General features: G+C 34.7%; 1 protein-coding gene across 5 annotated transcripts in view; it reads left to right on the forward strand.

The window, feature by feature from the left end:
• Positions 1-17,877, forward strand: part of Ulk2 (unc-51 like autophagy activating kinase 2) — a 96,350-nt gene that overhangs the window by 22,162 nt on the left and 56,311 nt on the right. For all 5 annotated transcript variants that reach the window (XM_058572020.1, XM_046422056.2, XM_046422055.2 and 2 more), the window contains 8 exons: positions 2,495-2,668; positions 3,121-3,194; positions 4,690-4,791; positions 5,980-6,038; positions 7,887-7,969; positions 9,788-9,835; positions 10,125-10,213; positions 15,520-15,691. In XM_058572020.1, coding sequence (XP_058428003.1) covers positions 2,495-2,668; positions 3,121-3,194; positions 4,690-4,791; positions 5,980-6,038; positions 7,887-7,969; positions 9,788-9,835; positions 10,125-10,213; positions 15,520-15,691 — 801 coding nt within the window. The remainder of the gene's footprint in view (positions 1-2,494; positions 2,669-3,120; positions 3,195-4,689; positions 4,792-5,979; positions 6,039-7,886; positions 7,970-9,787; positions 9,836-10,124; positions 10,214-15,519; positions 15,692-17,877) is intronic.

Genomic DNA, 17,877 nt, shown 5'->3' on the forward strand with positions numbered 1-17,877 from the left:
GCATTTTTTCATGTACTTGTTGATTGATTGTATGTCCTCCTCTGAGAAGTGTCTGTTCAGGTCTTAAAGTGATTTTTTTTTTTCCTTGTGATGCTGGGGATTGAATCTAGGGCCTTATGCATGCAAGGCAAGCGCTCTACGAACTGAGCTATATCCCCAGTCCTTAAAGTGAGTTTTTTTGGTTTTATCTGTTTTTATTAATGCCATTTAAAAAATATTTTTTAGTTGTAGATGGACACAATGCCTTTATTTTGTTTATTTTTTTATGTGGTGTCAGGATCAAACCCAGTGCCTCACGCATGATCAGTAAGCTCTCTACCGCTGAGCCACAACCCTGGCCCCCATTTTTTTTAATATTTATTTTTTAGATATAGGTAGACACAATATCTTATTTTATTTTTATGTGGTGCTGAGGATTGAACCCAGTGCCTCATGCATGGTAGGCGAGCGCTCTGTCTCTGAGCCACAATCCCAGCCCTCCAATTTGTTTTTTTTAAATTTATTTATTTGATCTAATTTTACATGACAACAGAATGCATTTCAATTCATAGTACACATATGGAGCACAGTTTTTCATTTCTCTGGCTGTTCACAAAGTACAGTCACTCCATTCATGTCTTTATACACGTACCTAGGGAAAATATGTCCATCTCATTGCACCACCTTTCCTACCCACCAACCCCTCCCTTCCCTCCCCTTTGCCCTATGCAAAGTTCCTCCATTCCTCCCATGCTTCCCCCAACCCCCATTACAGATCAGCATCTACTTATCAGAGAAAACATTCGGCTTTTGTTTTTTTGTGATTTGCTTACCTCGCTTAGCATGATATTCTCCAGCTTCATCCATTTACTTGCAAATGCCATAATTTTATTATCTTTTTAAGACTGAATAATATTCCATTGTGTATTTATACCACAGTTTGTTTATTCTTTCATCTATTGAAGGACATAAGGTTGGTTCCATAATTTAGCTATTGTGAATTGTGCTGCTATAAACATTGATGTGGCTGCATCACTGTATTATGCTGTTTTTAAGTCCTTTGGGTATAAATGAGGAGTGGGATAGCAGGGTCAAATGATGGTTCCATTCCAAGTTTTCTAAGGAATCTCCATACTGCTTTCCAGATTGGTTGCACCAATTTGCAGTCCCACCAGCAATTTAAGAGTGTGCCTTTTTCCCCCCACTTCCTTGCCAACACTTACTGTTACCTTATAGTGATTTTTAAAACCATTTGTCACTTGACATGTCGTTTAAAAACAATTTTTAAACCTTAATATTACACTTATTCCAGGTTTTAACTTTTACCTTTTAAAATTATATGTGGAAAAGTTATGTAGAACATATTCTGCAAATTGTATAGGCAGAAATGTGTTCACAAAGGTTTTAAAGAGGTTTAAGGATATTTAAAGTGGAGTCAAGTAATTGGACTTGTGATGTTTAGGTCCATTACAATAAAAAGTTTCTCTTTGCATACTTACTACATTTGAGTGTGTATTATGAGTTAGGCCTTCTGAAGTCTTCATTACTAAGGGTGTTATCTTATTTAATCCTCACAACAATCTCATGTGATCAGCCTCTTATCAGCTTTGTGTGGAAAAGGGAGAGAATTGATCATCTTCCAGGTCACACAGGGAGGGTGGAGCTGGGATTTGAACAAAGGCAGCCTTACTGGACAGAGGCTATTAACCATTACCTACCCTAAATGCCGCTGTAGTTAATGATTAATGAATACTTCTAATAATGTGCACACTTTCTCTGTTGTTGAAAATATCTGTTTGTAAAGGTATCTTTTTTTAAATTTTTTTTTTAGCTGTAGTTGGACACAATATCTTTATTTTATTTATTTATTTTTATGTGGTGCTGAGGATCCAACCCAGCGCCTCTCACGTGCTAGGTGAGCACTCTACCACTGAGCCCCAGCCCCAGCCCCCTTGTAAAGGTATCTTTAGTTATGAAAGATCCTATGAGGGTCAGGGGTGTTGGGGCAACAGAGAAGATATGAGGAAAAAGATGAGGAGCTCAGATCCCTGTCAGGTACAAGAGGCGGTAGATGCCACACAAAGATTTCACCTGTTTTTAATTCATGCTTATGTGATGATTGAGTCTAAATAAGAATGATTATTCCAGGTGTTTGACTAACATGAAGGTTTATAAAGGAGATCTGCATTTGTTGAGCACCTCTTGTGTTCAGAGCTGTTTGTATACCTTCTGCAAGTAAATACAAGAAGGGAAAAGCAAAACAAAACAAAAAACCGTAGTGAAAACAAAAATGCAAATGCAAATCAACTCTCTTTACATCAGTTTGGTTACCATGTTGGAGAAATCTTATATCCCTTCATGGTAGACTTAATTATTAAAGTAAAAAAGGAATAAGTATGAATCCTAGTTCTTTATTCCTTTCATGCCCTCCTTCACAACTCAATTCTCTTGATGGAATATACAGATGGTATTTGATTTGTGTGCTTAAATATTTATGTGACTCCTTTTCTACCAGCTAAAGGAACTCTCAGTGAAGATACTATCAGAGTGTTTCTACATCAGATTGCAGCTGCCATGCGAATCCTGCACAGCAAAGGAATAATCCACAGGGATCTCAAACCGCAGAACATTTTGTTGTCTTACGCCAATCGCAGAAAGTCAAGTGTCAGTGGTATTCGAATCAAAATAGGTAAACAGCTATGTTTTGCTTTATGGAAAGGATGTTTCTGAGACTTAGTATTTTTAGATAATTTTAGTTCAGCTTCTTTTGTCAGTTTTTTGGTGCTCTGGTATAAAATTTACTTGAAGCCGTCAGTAAGAAAACAGTTCAAATTCTGTATCTGGTATTGATATTTAATGAGAGCTATATTAATAAATCATTTATTGTATTAGCATTTTTACTTGGGAAGATTGGTATTCCTTGGTTACACAACTTGTTGAGTAGTGAATTGTACAGTTGATTATAACTACTATTTTTTAGTTTGTTGAAATTGAGATAGCTACTACTTTTCCTTCAGTGGCAGACTTATTCAGTAAGTTCTTTGTTTTTCACAATTCCTGTGTCTTAAAGAATCATATGATATTTGTTAAGAGTGAGCCAAAAGTATCATTTGTTTTTCTACTTTTTATTTTGTGAAATAGCGGATTTTGGTTTTGCTCGTTACCTACACAGTAATATGATGGCTGCAACGCTGTGTGGATCCCCAATGTACATGGTAAGTAAGTTTGTGCACCATAAGCATTGAAATTTAAATATAATGCTTGTTTCTGAGTAATATTGATTTTTATATATGGTTGAACATTGTTATTTCTATTATTGATGTTAATTATAGTACCAGTACTGCAGTTATCTTTTGCTTTAGCATAGTGGGCTATGAAATTAAGTCATTTTTGTCCATTTGCCTTTATTTTTTAATAATTTTTATAACTAATAAGAGAGAAACCCTATTAAGTTGAAAATAAAAATTCATTAAGTATAAAGATGCAATAGTTGACATAGTTCTTAGGAATATTTAAAAATACCTCTTCTGCTAATACCATTTTCTCCATGTTTTCTGTCTTGACAAGATCCCTGAACTGTAGACAGCCCCACACTTAATGATAAAAATCTTGTCTTTTCTCTTTATGCTTTCATGTACCTATTATTATATCTGTTAGTTGTAGGCTATGAAACTTCTAAACTAATGGGAAAAACATTTTTTTTCTTTTGGTACTGGGAATTTAACTTAGGGCCCCGTATGTATATGCTAGGCAAGTGCTCTATTGCTGAGCTATATGTATAGACCTAATGTGAAATATTAAGTTTAGAAATAACTTAATTCTGGAACTTCAGAATTATGTGACATAAATAAATGTCTGTTCCTGTTCTATATATAAGATAGGTTTATATTCTTCTAATTGGGCTAGTGTGGTATACCCCTATCTCTTTATTTTATGAGAAGTGGGAAAAATACCTGTAACAAGTAGTAGAGAAAAGCCTTTGCTTTTAAGATTCATTTTATTTTTTTAAATATTTATTTTTTAGTTATAGTTGGACACAATACCTTTATTTTTATTTATTTATTTTTATGTGGTGCTGAGGATCGAACCCAGGCCCTCGCACGTGCAAGGTGAATACTTTACCGATAAGCCACAACCCCAGCCCGTTAAGATACATTTTATTATTGTGTTTTACATCATAATTTTTCTGTAATTGGAAAAGCTTTCAAAATGCAGAAAAAATGTAGGGAAAAACGTAGCATATGCCTGTGAACCTACCATCCATATTTAATGAAGTTAATATTTTGCCATGTTTGGCTTGAGCTTTGTTTAGAAATTAAAATATTTCAGACAACCCAGTTACCTTCTCCCTAATCTCATTACCTACACTCCACCTCTCATAACTTTGAGGGAATCTTTGTTCTGTACTATAATTGGTGTGTATTTTTCCTTCTTATTTTAATACTTTTACTGTACTTTGTGTCCATCATAATATGTAGAAATATTTGTTTCTCCTTTTCATGTGGCATTGTTTTTGAGATTTGCTAGCAAATCTCAAGACCTCATAATTATGTCGATCTAAATTCATTGCAGTGTCATTTGATTAGAGAAATTCCACAGTGTGTTAATTTTTTAAGTAGTTACGAGTGTGACCATAGCCAATCAACTAATACATGCATGTTAATTATGTATTTAACATTCATTCATGTTTCTTCAATTTTCTATATTCAGGCTCCTGAAGTTATTATGTCTCAACATTATGATGCTAAGGCAGACTTGTGGAGCATAGGAACAGTGATATATCAATGCCTAGTTGGAAAACCACCTTTTCAGGTAGCCTGATTTTTTCTTTATGTCCTCAGTTTTGGAATCTTCTCATTTTGTAGTTGCCTTTGACTTATAAAATGAATACCTTGAAAGCAGTGTTTTTGGATCCTTTGTGACTTACTTTGATTTTGTTCCAGGAAGAAACTGCTATGGTCAGCTAGAACATCTTTTGCTTTTCATTTATCTGCCTGCCTTTTGTAATTAGACTGGGCATGAAAGCTGGAAGATGTTTTCCAGGCTAGAGAAAACTGGCTGGAGTCTAGCAGTGGTGGGAGGTGGGTGTGAATATTGACAAAAGCACTTTCTGCTTAGTCTGGTTTTGTGGTCTTAGAATCCATGTGAGGATTGGAGCTGATCTGGGAGATCCTTGGAAATCCTATCTCCAACTCTGACAATGTTGGGTGAGAGGGAGTTAATTGTTGAGGTTTTTTTGTAAATTACTTTGGGTTTTTCTTCTTTTTCCCTACCATCCTGTAAAGAAGTGGCCTTACAGATAATAATTATGATGAATTTTGTTGAGTTCATATTTCGATGTTATAATTTCTTAGTTACAAAGATTTTTTTTAATCTGAAAACTTGGAACAAAGTGAAATTATTTGCCCAAAATGTTTTAAACAAAATCAGTGAAACCATTTTAATAATTTCTAATTTTCCAATCTAATTTGTATGTAGAGTCAGTTTCACTAATCCTGCAGCTCTTGCTATAAGGATGCTATTTATTCCTATGGAGATTTTGGATAGTGCCAGTATACTTAGTTCCTTTCCTTGAATTCTTTGAAGGTCCTAAGTTAAATACACTTCTATTTTACACAATAATAATTTACCTTTTGGGTAGACCATGTAACCTCCAGAATAGTAGATTTTTTTGTTTGCTTGTTTGTTTTGCAGTGCTGGGAATCTAACCTAGGACACTGCACATGCTAGGCAGGTGTAATTCCAGAGTTTCATTCCCAGCCCTAGAATAACAATTCTTAACTTTAACAGTTTGTCTTTAGAAAAGGTACAGTATATCCATGTGTAGAATTTGCACAGTTCCTTAATGACTAATCCTTCAGCAATTCAAGGCTTTCAAGTTAAAATTCTAGTTCTCAAGAATACAAATATTGATCATATGATTTGGAAGTTCTAAAATCCCCTCCCACATCACCACTTTTGTCAGGAAACTAAGCTCCCCACCCTTCTTTCTTTTAACAGGCCAATAGTCCTCAAGACCTAAGGATGTTTTATGAAAAAAACAGGAGTTTAATGCCTAGGTATGTATTTAGATTACACTGAGTTTTACTCTTTGTGAGCATTGTGTTATTTATTTGAACCCTAGGTGTTTTATGTAGAATTTTACTCTTTGTGAGCATTGTGTTATTTATTTGAACCTTAGGTGTTTTATGTATTTCTGTGAGTGTTTTTTCAATTGACAGTGATGTTATGGCAGGAAATTAGAAAATTGCTAACACAGTGGAGGTACTTGTATAGTGCTGGACCATTTTATTTTTTGTTTTTTAAATATAAAGTAAATTTAAGATAAAAAAATTACAGAAGTTTTAAATGTGTTCTTTGTGGGGAGGCAGACAGAATAAATGTGCTTAAAGTAGAAAGTAAATTCCTGTCTATGCTTTGCCCTGTTCTGTAGGATTAACGAGAGTTTGCTCTGGGTCTTTCCGAATCTTTTATGTGGGAGTTTTTTTAATACATGTTTGCTCATTTATGAGTATGTTTACACATACACATATAGTTCAAGACAAGTTACACTGTATTTTATGAATTGTTCTGAAACTTAACTTTAGTATTTCTTACTATATACATTAGTATATACATTCAATGACAGTATATAGAGAGATACTGCATCCTTTTGAATGGCAATCTAGAGTCCTATAGTTAGGTGTTCCATATTTTATTTAATCAGGTCCTTATTGTTTTCATTTTTTGGTTGCTACAAGCACACTTTAGTGTGTGTGTGTGTGTGTGTGTGTGTGGCGTGCACTTGTATGTACACAATATCATGGTGCATTTCTTTAGGATGGATTCCTAGAAATAGAATTATTGGACTGAAAGGTATGCTTTCCAAATAGGCTGTCCCAGATGAAATAGCCATGTAAGCTTTTTTCCTCACATTTTTTAAAATTATTAAAAAAATTTTTTTTTGTAGTTGTAGCTGGACATCATGCCTTTATTTTGTTTATTTTTTTATGTGGTGCTAAGGATCAAACCCAGTGCCTCACATGTGCTAGGCAAGCCCACTGCCACTGAGCCCCAGCCCCTTTCCTCACATTTTTACCAACGTGTAATGTTGAATTTCCAGACTTGATGACTCCTAAATGGAGTAGGACAAAGTAGATAATAATTTAATTTGCATTATTCTCTTCATTAGTGAAATTGGCTGTTTTCTTCTCCTTTTGATGTTGGGTATTGAACCCAGAGCCCCTTGCAAGCTAGGCAAGTGCTCTACCTCTGAATTATACCCCAGCAAAGCTAGCTATCTTTTTTTTTTTTTTATTTGCCTTAATATTCTTTTGTGGTTTTTATTTCATTATTGCTATATTACTGTTACTCATTTTTCCATTGCTTTGCCATTTTCATATTAAAGAATTATATTCTTTTTTTAAAAAAATATTTTTTAACTGGGCACAATATCTTTATTTATTTATTTTTATATGGTGCTGAGGATCGAACCCAGGGCCTCGCATGTGCTAGGCGAGCACTCTATCATTGAGCCACAACCCCAGCCCCAAAGATATTATATTCTTACTTGTACTTATTTAAGCTCTGCCCCTTTCCAGACAAAACTGGATGTGGCTCTTTTTCTAATAGAGAGCTTCATAGTAACTATTTGTGCAAGTTGTGTTAAAACTCAGAGATGTTGGTGTTGTGCTTCTGGAGTGCTTTATTCTTGTAAATACTCTAAACCAATAACAATAATAGTCACAATTGATGTTATTTCTCAAGGGCTATTGTAATGCTCTACCCTCTCCCACCAAAATATTATGCTTTGCTGTGGTCTTTTTATATTTGTGAAACTGCATATACATTTTCCATAATGAAGGCAAAAATAATGTATTTAATATAAATAAACTTACCACTTAGGTTGTTTTTTTCCTTTTCCCCAGTATTCCTAGAGAAACTTCACCTTATTTGGCTAATCTCCTTTTGGGTTTGCTTCAGAGAAACCAAAAAGACAGAATGGATTTTGGTAAGTAATAGTTTCAAATTTTGTGTGCTTTCTAATTTTACTTTTATGTACTCTGAAGAGATTGAAAGTTGATACTATAAAGATGTCAGAAGAAAATTAGTTTATTTATTTATTTTCTCTTTTTTTTATTAGTTGTTCAAAACATTACAAAGCTCTTGACATATCATGTTTCATACATTTGATTCAAGTGGGTTATGAACTCCCATTTTTACCCCGCATACAGATTGCAGAATCACATCGTTACACATCCACGTAGTGTCTGTTGTATTCTGCAAATTACAGTTAATTTAAATTTTCTTTTTTTATCATTTTATTATTCTGCCCCTCTTTATTTTCTTTCACTAATTTTGTAGATAGTTATTGAGTCCTTGTTATAATCTAGGTACTGAGATAAACAAATTAAAGAAAATTCCTGTCCTCATTAGCATATATTCTATTGGGGGGGGAGACAAATTATAAACTATAATTGCATACTATATTAGAAGGTACAAGGTACTATGAGAATAATAGGGACAGAGGATTGAAATTTTAAGGTCAGAAGTAAGGTCTTTACTGAGAAAGTGGCATTTAAATGATTTGATCAACTTGAAATGAGTGTGAGCTATGAGGATAGGTATGGGAAGAGCTGTTCAGGCAGAGTGAATAGCCCGTTCAAAGTTTTAGAGTAGAGAGCATGCATGAAGCTTGAGGAACAACTAGAAAGCGGCTAAAGACAGGCTTTTCTCTAAAAGTGTAATGGGAGCCATTGGAAGGTTTTGAGTTGAGGGAAATTGATCTGACTAATGTTTTTAAAAGGATAAATCTGGCTGCTTCTTGAGCATGGACTGTGTATGAGGAGAAGGTCAGAGGCTGGGAGACTCCTCAGGACATTCTTGGTTACCCAAGTGAGACAAAATGGAGCTAGTAATTTTTAGTTGAATGCAAATTTTTGATTAACACAAAGATGTAGTAATTTTGACAGCTTATTAGGCTGTTATAATAGCAGTGGAGGTTGTGAGAAGAAGCTGGGTTCTGCGTTTTTCTGAGGGCAGAGGCAACAGTGTTTACTGATGGTTTGAATGTGGGGTGTGAAACAAAGAAAATATTCAGCAACAACTCTGAGGATTTTGGCCAGAGCAGCTGTAAGGGTGGAGTTGTTGGTTACAGAGTTAGGGAAGATTATGGATAGGGCAAGACTGTGGGGATCAGAAGAGGGGTTCCAGCTGGATATGTCACATTTAAGATAATAATTAGATATCTAAGTGCAGCTGTCAGAAGCCACTTGAATTACGGAGGAAAGATTGGGGGTTTATTTTTGAGAGTTGTCAGTTGATGGGGTGATATATATTAAACAGATTGATTTCTAGTATAGCGTTTAAGTTCCTTTATTGATTCTTTTTTTGAATGCTGTTGAGTCATGGTTGCTTTATTGATTACAGTATGCATCGTAAGTTAGCATAGTCTATTTCATATAAATACTAGCTGAATCCCAGTATATATTAAAACTTTGTTTTTCTGATATTGCTCCATTCCTTCCTCCCTTTATTCTGTAATTGTCACATATGTCACATCTATGTTATAATCTCAACAGTGTGGTATTATAGCTATTGCTTTATATAGTTTTATGTCTTTTTCAGAAGTTAAGGGAAGAAAGAAAAAAATAGTGAAAAATCTGTATATCTGTCATTCTTGGTATTCTTCATTTCTTCTTGTGGATTCAGATTACTGTTTAGTATCACTTTTTGGCTCCAGCATAATTCCATTCCTTCTTGCCTGTCTCCTTTGTGCTATCATTGATTAATGTCTGTTTAAAGATTACATTCTCATTTTTCCTTGCAGAAGCATTTTTTAGCCATCCTTTTCTAGAGCAGGTTCCAGTAAAAAAATGTGAGTACTCTTTGTTTTTCCATTTTTTACTTAAAAGAGTGAATATAAGCTAATAAAAAAATTAGTATTTTGTATTACAAAATAGCAGTTGTTTTTCTATCCATATCCAAGTTGAAAAAGATCTAGTAATTTTTAGTTGCCTCCATGGCAGCTTATTAATTAAGTTAGTAGTTGAATGCAAATTTTTGATTAACACAAAGATGTAGTAATTTTGACAGCTTATTCTATTAGGCAGTGCTTGTAATGTACTATAGTATGATATAGCTCTTTGGCTGTGTTTATTCCCTAGCTTGCCCAGTCCCAGTGCCTGTATATGCTGGTTCTGTCCCTGGAAACTCCTGTGGCAGCTCTCCATCTTGTCGCTTTGCTTCTCCACCAGTAAGTTCCCATTTTATTAGAAATAATTCCAGAATTAGTGCTATTGCATTTATTCACAAATGGAGCTTGCTCTGGAGGCTCTTTTTTTATTAGTGTTTACTAATTAAGCTGAAGTTTAAGAGAAAGTGTTAGAGTTGGATCAAATGGACCTATTTTTGAACCTCTTTCCTTTCTTCACTGTGTAGCTTCAGCAAAAAATATTACCTCTCTGGGCCATTTCCTCTGAACACTGAGCACAGTACTACCACCTTTTTATACTCTATAGGATTTTGGTGATGATACTTGCAAACAAAGACTACCCATTACAGGTGAATAAGCAATAAAATTTATTTTACCTGCATACTATAAATGTTGGGATTATATAGGATTTCTAGTGTGGAGTAGTGACCTTGGAGTCATATTTTTATTGGTTTGATTGTGATTACTGACCCCTTAAAGTTTCTTCTCAAACCTCTTTTCTTCTTCTGAAGTTCCCAAGCCATTTCTTCCATGACTCTGTTCCCTCCAGTTTAAGTACTTTGTCCTGATCCTCAGGACTTCTGATTACTCTTGTCACCACTTCTTATTTATTTATTTTTATTGATTTAAAAAAAAATGACAGCGGAATGCATTACAACTCTTATTACACATATACAGCACAATTTTTCATATCTCTGGTTGAATATAAAGTGTGTTGACAACAATTCATATCTTCATACGTGTACTTTGGGTAATGATGTCATCACATTCCACCATCCTTGCTAATCCCCTGCCCAATCCCTTTCCCTCCCTCCCCTCTGCCTTATCTAGAATTTATCTATTCCTCCCATGCAACCCCCTCTCTGCCCCACTATGAGTCAGCCTCCTTATATCAGAAAAAACATTCGGCATTTGTTTTTTTGGGATTGGCTAACTTTACTTAGCATTATCTTCTCCAACACCATCCATTTACCTGCAAATGCCATGATTTTATTCTTTCTTATTGCTGAGTAATATTCCATTGTGTATTTATGCCACATTTTTTTTTAATCCATTCATCCACTGAAGGGCATCTGGGTTGGCTCCACAGTTTAGCTATTGTGAATTGTGCTTCTATAAACATTGTTGTGGCTATGTCCCTGTAGTATGCTGTATGCTGTCACCACTTCTTACTGTACTCTCCTAGGGTGTTATTTTATTTTTAAAAAATATTTTTAGTTGTAGCTGGACATAACACCTTTATTTTACTTATTTATTTTTCTGTGTTGCTGAGGATTAAACCAGTGCCTCACATATGCTAGGCAAATGCTCTACTACTGAGCTACAACTCTATCCTCTCCTAGGGTTTTACTTAGCTCTCTTATGTTCTTCTTCTTCTTCTTTTTTTTTTTTTTTTAATTGACCCTTCCCCCAAATCTGTGTTTCAGCCTGTGACCTTGAGACTTTTACACAGCTGAAGGTCCAAGGCTCTGTGTCAGCTATTGTGAATATTTTTCAGGTTAGCCTGACAGACATGAATTTCTTGAATTCTGTTGGCAGAATGGTGGAGAAGCCATAAAAGGAAGTAATTTTGTGGTTAGCCAGTTGAGACAACTCAGGTTTAAGAGCATGGAGTTTGGGAGTTCCTACTTGGCATAGTAACTATTAATTTCTCTGAGCCCTCCTCATATTCAAAACAAGTATAATTTACTTCCTTAATAGGGTTCTTTAAGGATAAACAGGCTTAAGCCCTTACTACTGTGTGTAGTACACAGTAAGTACTCAAGCAGTGATGACAGCTGTTATTATTTTTCAGCGAAATCTAGTAGTTCCTAGTTAAAGCAGATGGGAAAGTAACCTATTGCTAACAGACAAATCTTGAAACTGGCAAAAACCTTTCTTGTAGAACCCTGTAAATCCAAACCAAAAGTGGATGTAAGACTTACTTTATATTCCTGTGAAGGTGAAAAATTAAGAGAGGAGAAAGAACTTTGTATATTTCCTATGTCAGTCTGGAATACTTGAAGAACACAAGAAAAACAAAAAAAGCTACTCTGGATTTGGAGCTTGTCAGGGAGAAAGGTAGAGGAAGTGTATTGACATACAAAACTTTATCTGGAGCCTGGTAGACTGGCCTCATCCTGGCCCCACTACTTTCTCACTGGTAACTTTGAGCTGGCCACTTAGAGAACTGAGTCTGGATGTTCTCCTGTGGAACTAGGTCTGGTTAACCTTTGCGTGCAGGGTTTTTTTTTTTTGTTTGTTTGTTTGTTTTGGTTTGTTTATTTAATTCATTAATTAATTTGCTTTTCATATTATGTCTCACACTGTGTCAAATATATACTTTATAATAAAACTTAAAATTACTATGGGGTAGGCCCTTTTCACATATAACCACCACCATTAAGGGTTTTTTAAAAAATTTAATTGGGTGACAGTAGGTAGGTAAGTCAGTCGTGTGTGTGTGTAAATTTTACATATAAAAATTATATGTATAAATGCATATACATACATACATAGTATATACATACAGAGCAAGAGGCTGGGCATAGTGGTACATGCCTGTAATCCTAGCTATTTGAGAAGCTGAGGCAGGAGGACCATAGATTGGAGGCCAGCCTGAGCAACTCAGTGAGACCCTGTCTCAAAAAATAAAAGGGGATGTAGCTCAATGGTAGAGTGCCTCTGGGTTCAGTCCCCAGTACCACCAATAAATAGATAGATAGATAGATAGATAGATAGATAAAATAGATAAATAAAAAAACTAGGGACATTGCTCAGTGGCAGAGCACTTGCCTAACATGCATGAGACCCTGGGTCTAATTCCCAATTCCACCAAGGTATATAAACCTCAATTGCCTGTGGGAATAAGGATTAGGGGCATCATAATCAGACTGAGGATTCAGGAGGGCTTGTCTAAAGAGAGTATTGTTTGAGCTGAGTTTTTAATGAATGAATTAGCAAAAAGATGGTATAATAGACAGGAACCCCCATATAAGAAGTGATGGAAATGTGAACCACTGAAGGAACTCTAGCTCTCCTTGGGGACTTGCATTTAAATTTGTTAGAATTTAAAATAGTCACACCAGCACCATGTGAAGTACTTGATAATTGAAGTTGGGGAGAGACTAGTCAGTAGGATAAAGATACAAAGTAAGGACTGAAGGGTGGGAGAGCCCTGAGAAGTTCTGTATTTTTCTTCTGGTTTTCAAGAGACAAATGAGAAAATGTACTCACAAAAGAGACAAAGAGGGCTGTGGCTGTAGCTCAGTAGTAGAGCTCTTGCCTCGCATGGATGAGGCACTGGGTTTGATCCTCAGCACCAAGTAAAAATAAATAAATAAATAAATAGAGATAAAGGAGGGGTCTCCATGAAGTAGGAGGAAAAATAAGAGCGGGGCCGTGGAGTGAGGGGGAAGAACGTTAAGTACTTTTGTGGTAAAGTATTGACAGTATTTGTAAGCTTAATAAAGACAGTTTTATTGGAGAGTTGAAGACAAAAAATGGATTATGGTAGATTAAGGGATATATAAGCGTTAAGGAATTTGAGTCGGTAAAAATAACTTCAAGAAATATCGTTAAGAAAAACAGAGGGCTGGGGCTGTAGCATATGATAGAGTACTTGCCTAGCGTAAGTGTAGTCCCAGGTTCAATTCCCTGTATCTATTTATCTATCTTTCTCTCTCCCCCCTTTCTCTCTCTCTCTCTCCCCCCCCCCTCACACACACACACACACACACACACAAAACAACAACAACAATAATAACAACAAAAGGAAAGGTGGGAATAAGGATTAGGGGCATTATAATCAGACTGAGGATTCAGGAGGGCTTGTCTAAAGAGAGTATTGTTTGAGCTGAGTTTTTAATGAATGAATTAGCAAAAAGATGGTATAATAGACAGGAACCCCCCATATAAGAAGTGATAGAAATGTGAACCACTGAAGGAACTCTAGCTCTCCTTGGGGATTTGCATTTGAGATGTGAGAAAATTAAACATATTTATGTGTAGAGGTACAAAAAGCCAGAATCAACAGAGAGGGTGAAAATGTCAGGAGCTGATCTGTGTCCTTGGGGAGTTGGCATGGGTGGTGGAATGAGGAGCAAGACCAGGTGGAAAGATTAGTTTTGAATAAAAGGGAAGCATCTCTTCTGTGAAGATGAGAAATGAGAGGACCATTTGTAGGTGCAGATACTTTCATTAATAGCAGGGAAAGAAATTGAGAAAGTTCTTGCTTAACCCACTGTCAAGAAATTGTGGAGTTTGATACTTGCAATCACATCTCAACTCGACTGCCTTTTAGTTATATGGTCTCAGGAAAATTACTTAACCATCTGAGGTTTTGTTTAGTTAGATGCGAAAGAGAGTTCAGAATAAGGCTGGAGTTAGATAACAAGTGGAAAGCTTTGAACTCCTCTTGCCTTTTCTTATTACCTTCAGATATAAAGTCTTCAAAAAGATTTTACGTATGTCACATACAGAAAAGGAAGTAATAAGATGCTTTGAGACTGATTTCATTGCATGGTGATATTCAGAGGAGCAGCAGGAATAAATTGGGCATTTAAAGCTTGATGTTAACAGCATGATGTAGTGCAAATTCAATTTTTTAGAAAACCATTGTATAATCAAGACACTCAGAGCTATCACGAGAGAACTTGATTGAGGCAATTGCTGAAAAGTACATAGCTAGTGATACCTAAGTATTTGCTTAAATAGATTTCTCTGCTTTTCTTCTCTTCCTGACCTGTCTTCCACAAACTACCTCACCTCATAACAAAATACAAACAAAAGTAACACACCCACACCTGTAAAGTTTTCCAATATTTTTTTCTGTGAGTGTAAATGAATTTCTAGTCTAACATAGTTACCCTTATTGACTTATCTATTTTATCTTACATAATATGTTAGTCTTTCACTTCCTGTTTATCATGTTTTCTTCACGGCAGATTTAGAACTTGTTTTTGTTTGCAAGATGTGATTAATTTAAAGTCCCTGGACATTTTGTGTTATTAAGTGAATAGTTATTGAGTATCTGCTTTGCTGGGCCACAAGCTTGGGCAGGAGATATTTCAGTGATTAAAAATTCACCTCAAAGGCTTCACAAGAGGCAGATAGGTACATGTGATAAGTTGTATTTTTAAGTATCATTTTTGGAAAATATTTTAGAAGTCTTTATGGCAATACTTCTAAACTGTGCTCTTCTAAAAGAAAAACTTTCCAGAGAGGATTTTTTTTTTTTTTTTTTTAATCTTATGTTGAATTCAACTTTGTGCCCCATTTCATGAAAAAAAAATATTCCTTAATCTAATGGCTATTCTGACTTGCATTTGATTATTAGGCCAGTTTTAATTTTATGTTGTTAATTTTAGTCCCTTCCAGATATGCAGCATATTCAGGAAGAAAACTTATCCTCCCCACCATTGGGTCCTCCCAACTATCTACAAGTGTCTAAAGATTCTGCCAGTACTAGTAGCAAGAACTCTTCTTGTGACACGGATGACTTTGTTTTGGTACCACACAACATCTCGTCAGACCACTCATGTGAGAATCTTTCTACTTGTACACATTATATTTCTTAATTTGCTAAATTAGCAGTTTTTAACCTGTGTATCACACTTTCTTGTGTAGGACACCTTTTCAAATGGGCATTTTATTTAGTTGTTTGAGTTCTTAGAATTACTCACTTGCCTTTCTAAGATCTGTTTAGTCATCTATAAAACAATTTTGGATGCTGAAGTTACATGAAAGTTTTATAAGAAATTATCTCAAATTTTGTATCCAAACAGAAAAAAAGAGAGAAGCCATCATAATAAGTAAAATTAACTTTAAGGGAAGGAATTAAAGGAATAACTCATTTAAGAACAAAACCTAAGATTGGAGTCTTTTAGGAAATACATTCAGGAGTAAGTTCAGGAACAAGCTTCATAAATATATAGAAAGAATTTTTTATAAAGGAACTAGAATGAAGATTTATACTATAACTAAGTATAGTCAGTGTTCTTTGGAATAGTAAAGTGTACCAGAAAATCTACAAGAGAGAGAAATTAGACAAAAGTGTTAGATGAAAACCATGATTTGAGTATGAAAGAATAGATCAGAGAAGCTAGAAGATCTGATTCCTTTAGCAGTTGAGTAGTACTAAGTACTAACTATATGCAGAAGTTTGCATTAAGAGGTTTATTTAGTTGTTTGTCAAATACTTATTTCATAGGTACTGCCAGGTGTTGTGTTCATCATTGCAAAGGTCAAAATCCCCAGATTAACTTAAGGATTTTATTACCCAGGGAGGGAAAACATGGACCACAGCAAGTATATGTACAATTTATAGTCAGAGCTGTGAGAATCATAAGTTACCCTTAAAAATCATCCACTACAGTGGTTTGATTTCTTTACAAAAATTTTAAAAACTTTTAAAATTATGAAATATTTTAAACAGAAAATAACACTCAAGTTACCTCCCCCATGCTATGCTGCTTTTTAAAAAAATATTTACTTTTTAGTTGTAGTTGAACACAATACCTTTATTTTATTTATTTTTATGTAGTGCTAAGGATTGAACCCAGTGCCTCACAGATGCTAGACGAACATTCTGTGGCTGAGCCACAACCCCACCCCCCTATGCTGCTTTTTATACATGTCAACATTTTGCCATATTTGTTTTAAATGTTTTCCCTAAAGGTATAAAAATTCTATAGGAACATTCACATTTTCTACTTTCTATTTTTTCTAGACAGATATTCTTCCTATAGATATTTTTATCCTTTAATATGTATTCATATATAATAGATAGTATTTTAATCTTTTCATAGTTTTAAGTAAATGGTTTATAGAATGCTTACTTCTCTAGTTTGCTTTTTCCTGTTTTTATTATAGATCTGGATACATACTGTTTGTGTTTTGTTCATATTTGAATCTTATAGCACAACTAAAGCCCAGATTGCCCATTTCCCTACTGATTTATATTAGATTATTTCTGCCATTTCACTGTTTAAATTGTACTCTAATAGGTGTCCTTGTATACATGTGCTAGAATTTCTTCTAAGTAGATACACTAGATGGGGACAACTTCCAACTCTATAAAATATTGGTACAAGCAAATTGTACCGGTGATCTTTATCCTGCTGCTCCAATGTTAGAATGGTATTCTCCTATATTTCCTTCTGAAGGTTTTTAGTTTTTTTCATATTTAACTTTACCTGGAATTCATTTTTGTAAATAGAGTAAGGTGTAGGGATCTGTAATTATATCAGTATTATTTATTGAATGTTCTATCTTTCTTCCACTGATAATGCAGTGACAGAGTTGTCATTTCAGGTTTGAATATAGGATTGAATTTCTTTTGAGATTCTCCATTCTATTGCATTGGTCTATTTGTATTATTTTATAATAATTTTTATATTTGTGTGTCAAGCATATGTGTGATCTGGAAATGGTGGTAAGGGAGTGATAGTATTGTTAAGAATCACTCTGGCAATTGGCTTTTCTCAGTATCAGGTTCCATAAAAAATGCCTTAAAAAACCATTTTGGGATTTTGCATTGATTCAATAGACTTGTTCAAGGATAGTTAGGATTTTTACAGTGTTAAATTATCATCAAGATGTTTGTGTCTCCATTGTTTAAGTTTCTTTAATTTTTTAATGCTTTTTAAAAATTAAATTTGTTTATTTATTTTAATTAGGTATATATGACACAGAATGCATTTTGATTCATTGTACATAATTGCAGC

Source organism: Marmota monax, unplaced genomic scaffold (assembly GCF_021218885.2).
Source record: "Marmota monax isolate L192 unplaced genomic scaffold, Marmota_monax_Labrador192_F-V1.1 WCK01_AAM20220418_F8-fsc00311, whole genome shotgun sequence".
NCBI classification, from domain to species: Eukaryota; Metazoa; Chordata; class Mammalia; order Rodentia; family Sciuridae; genus Marmota; species Marmota monax.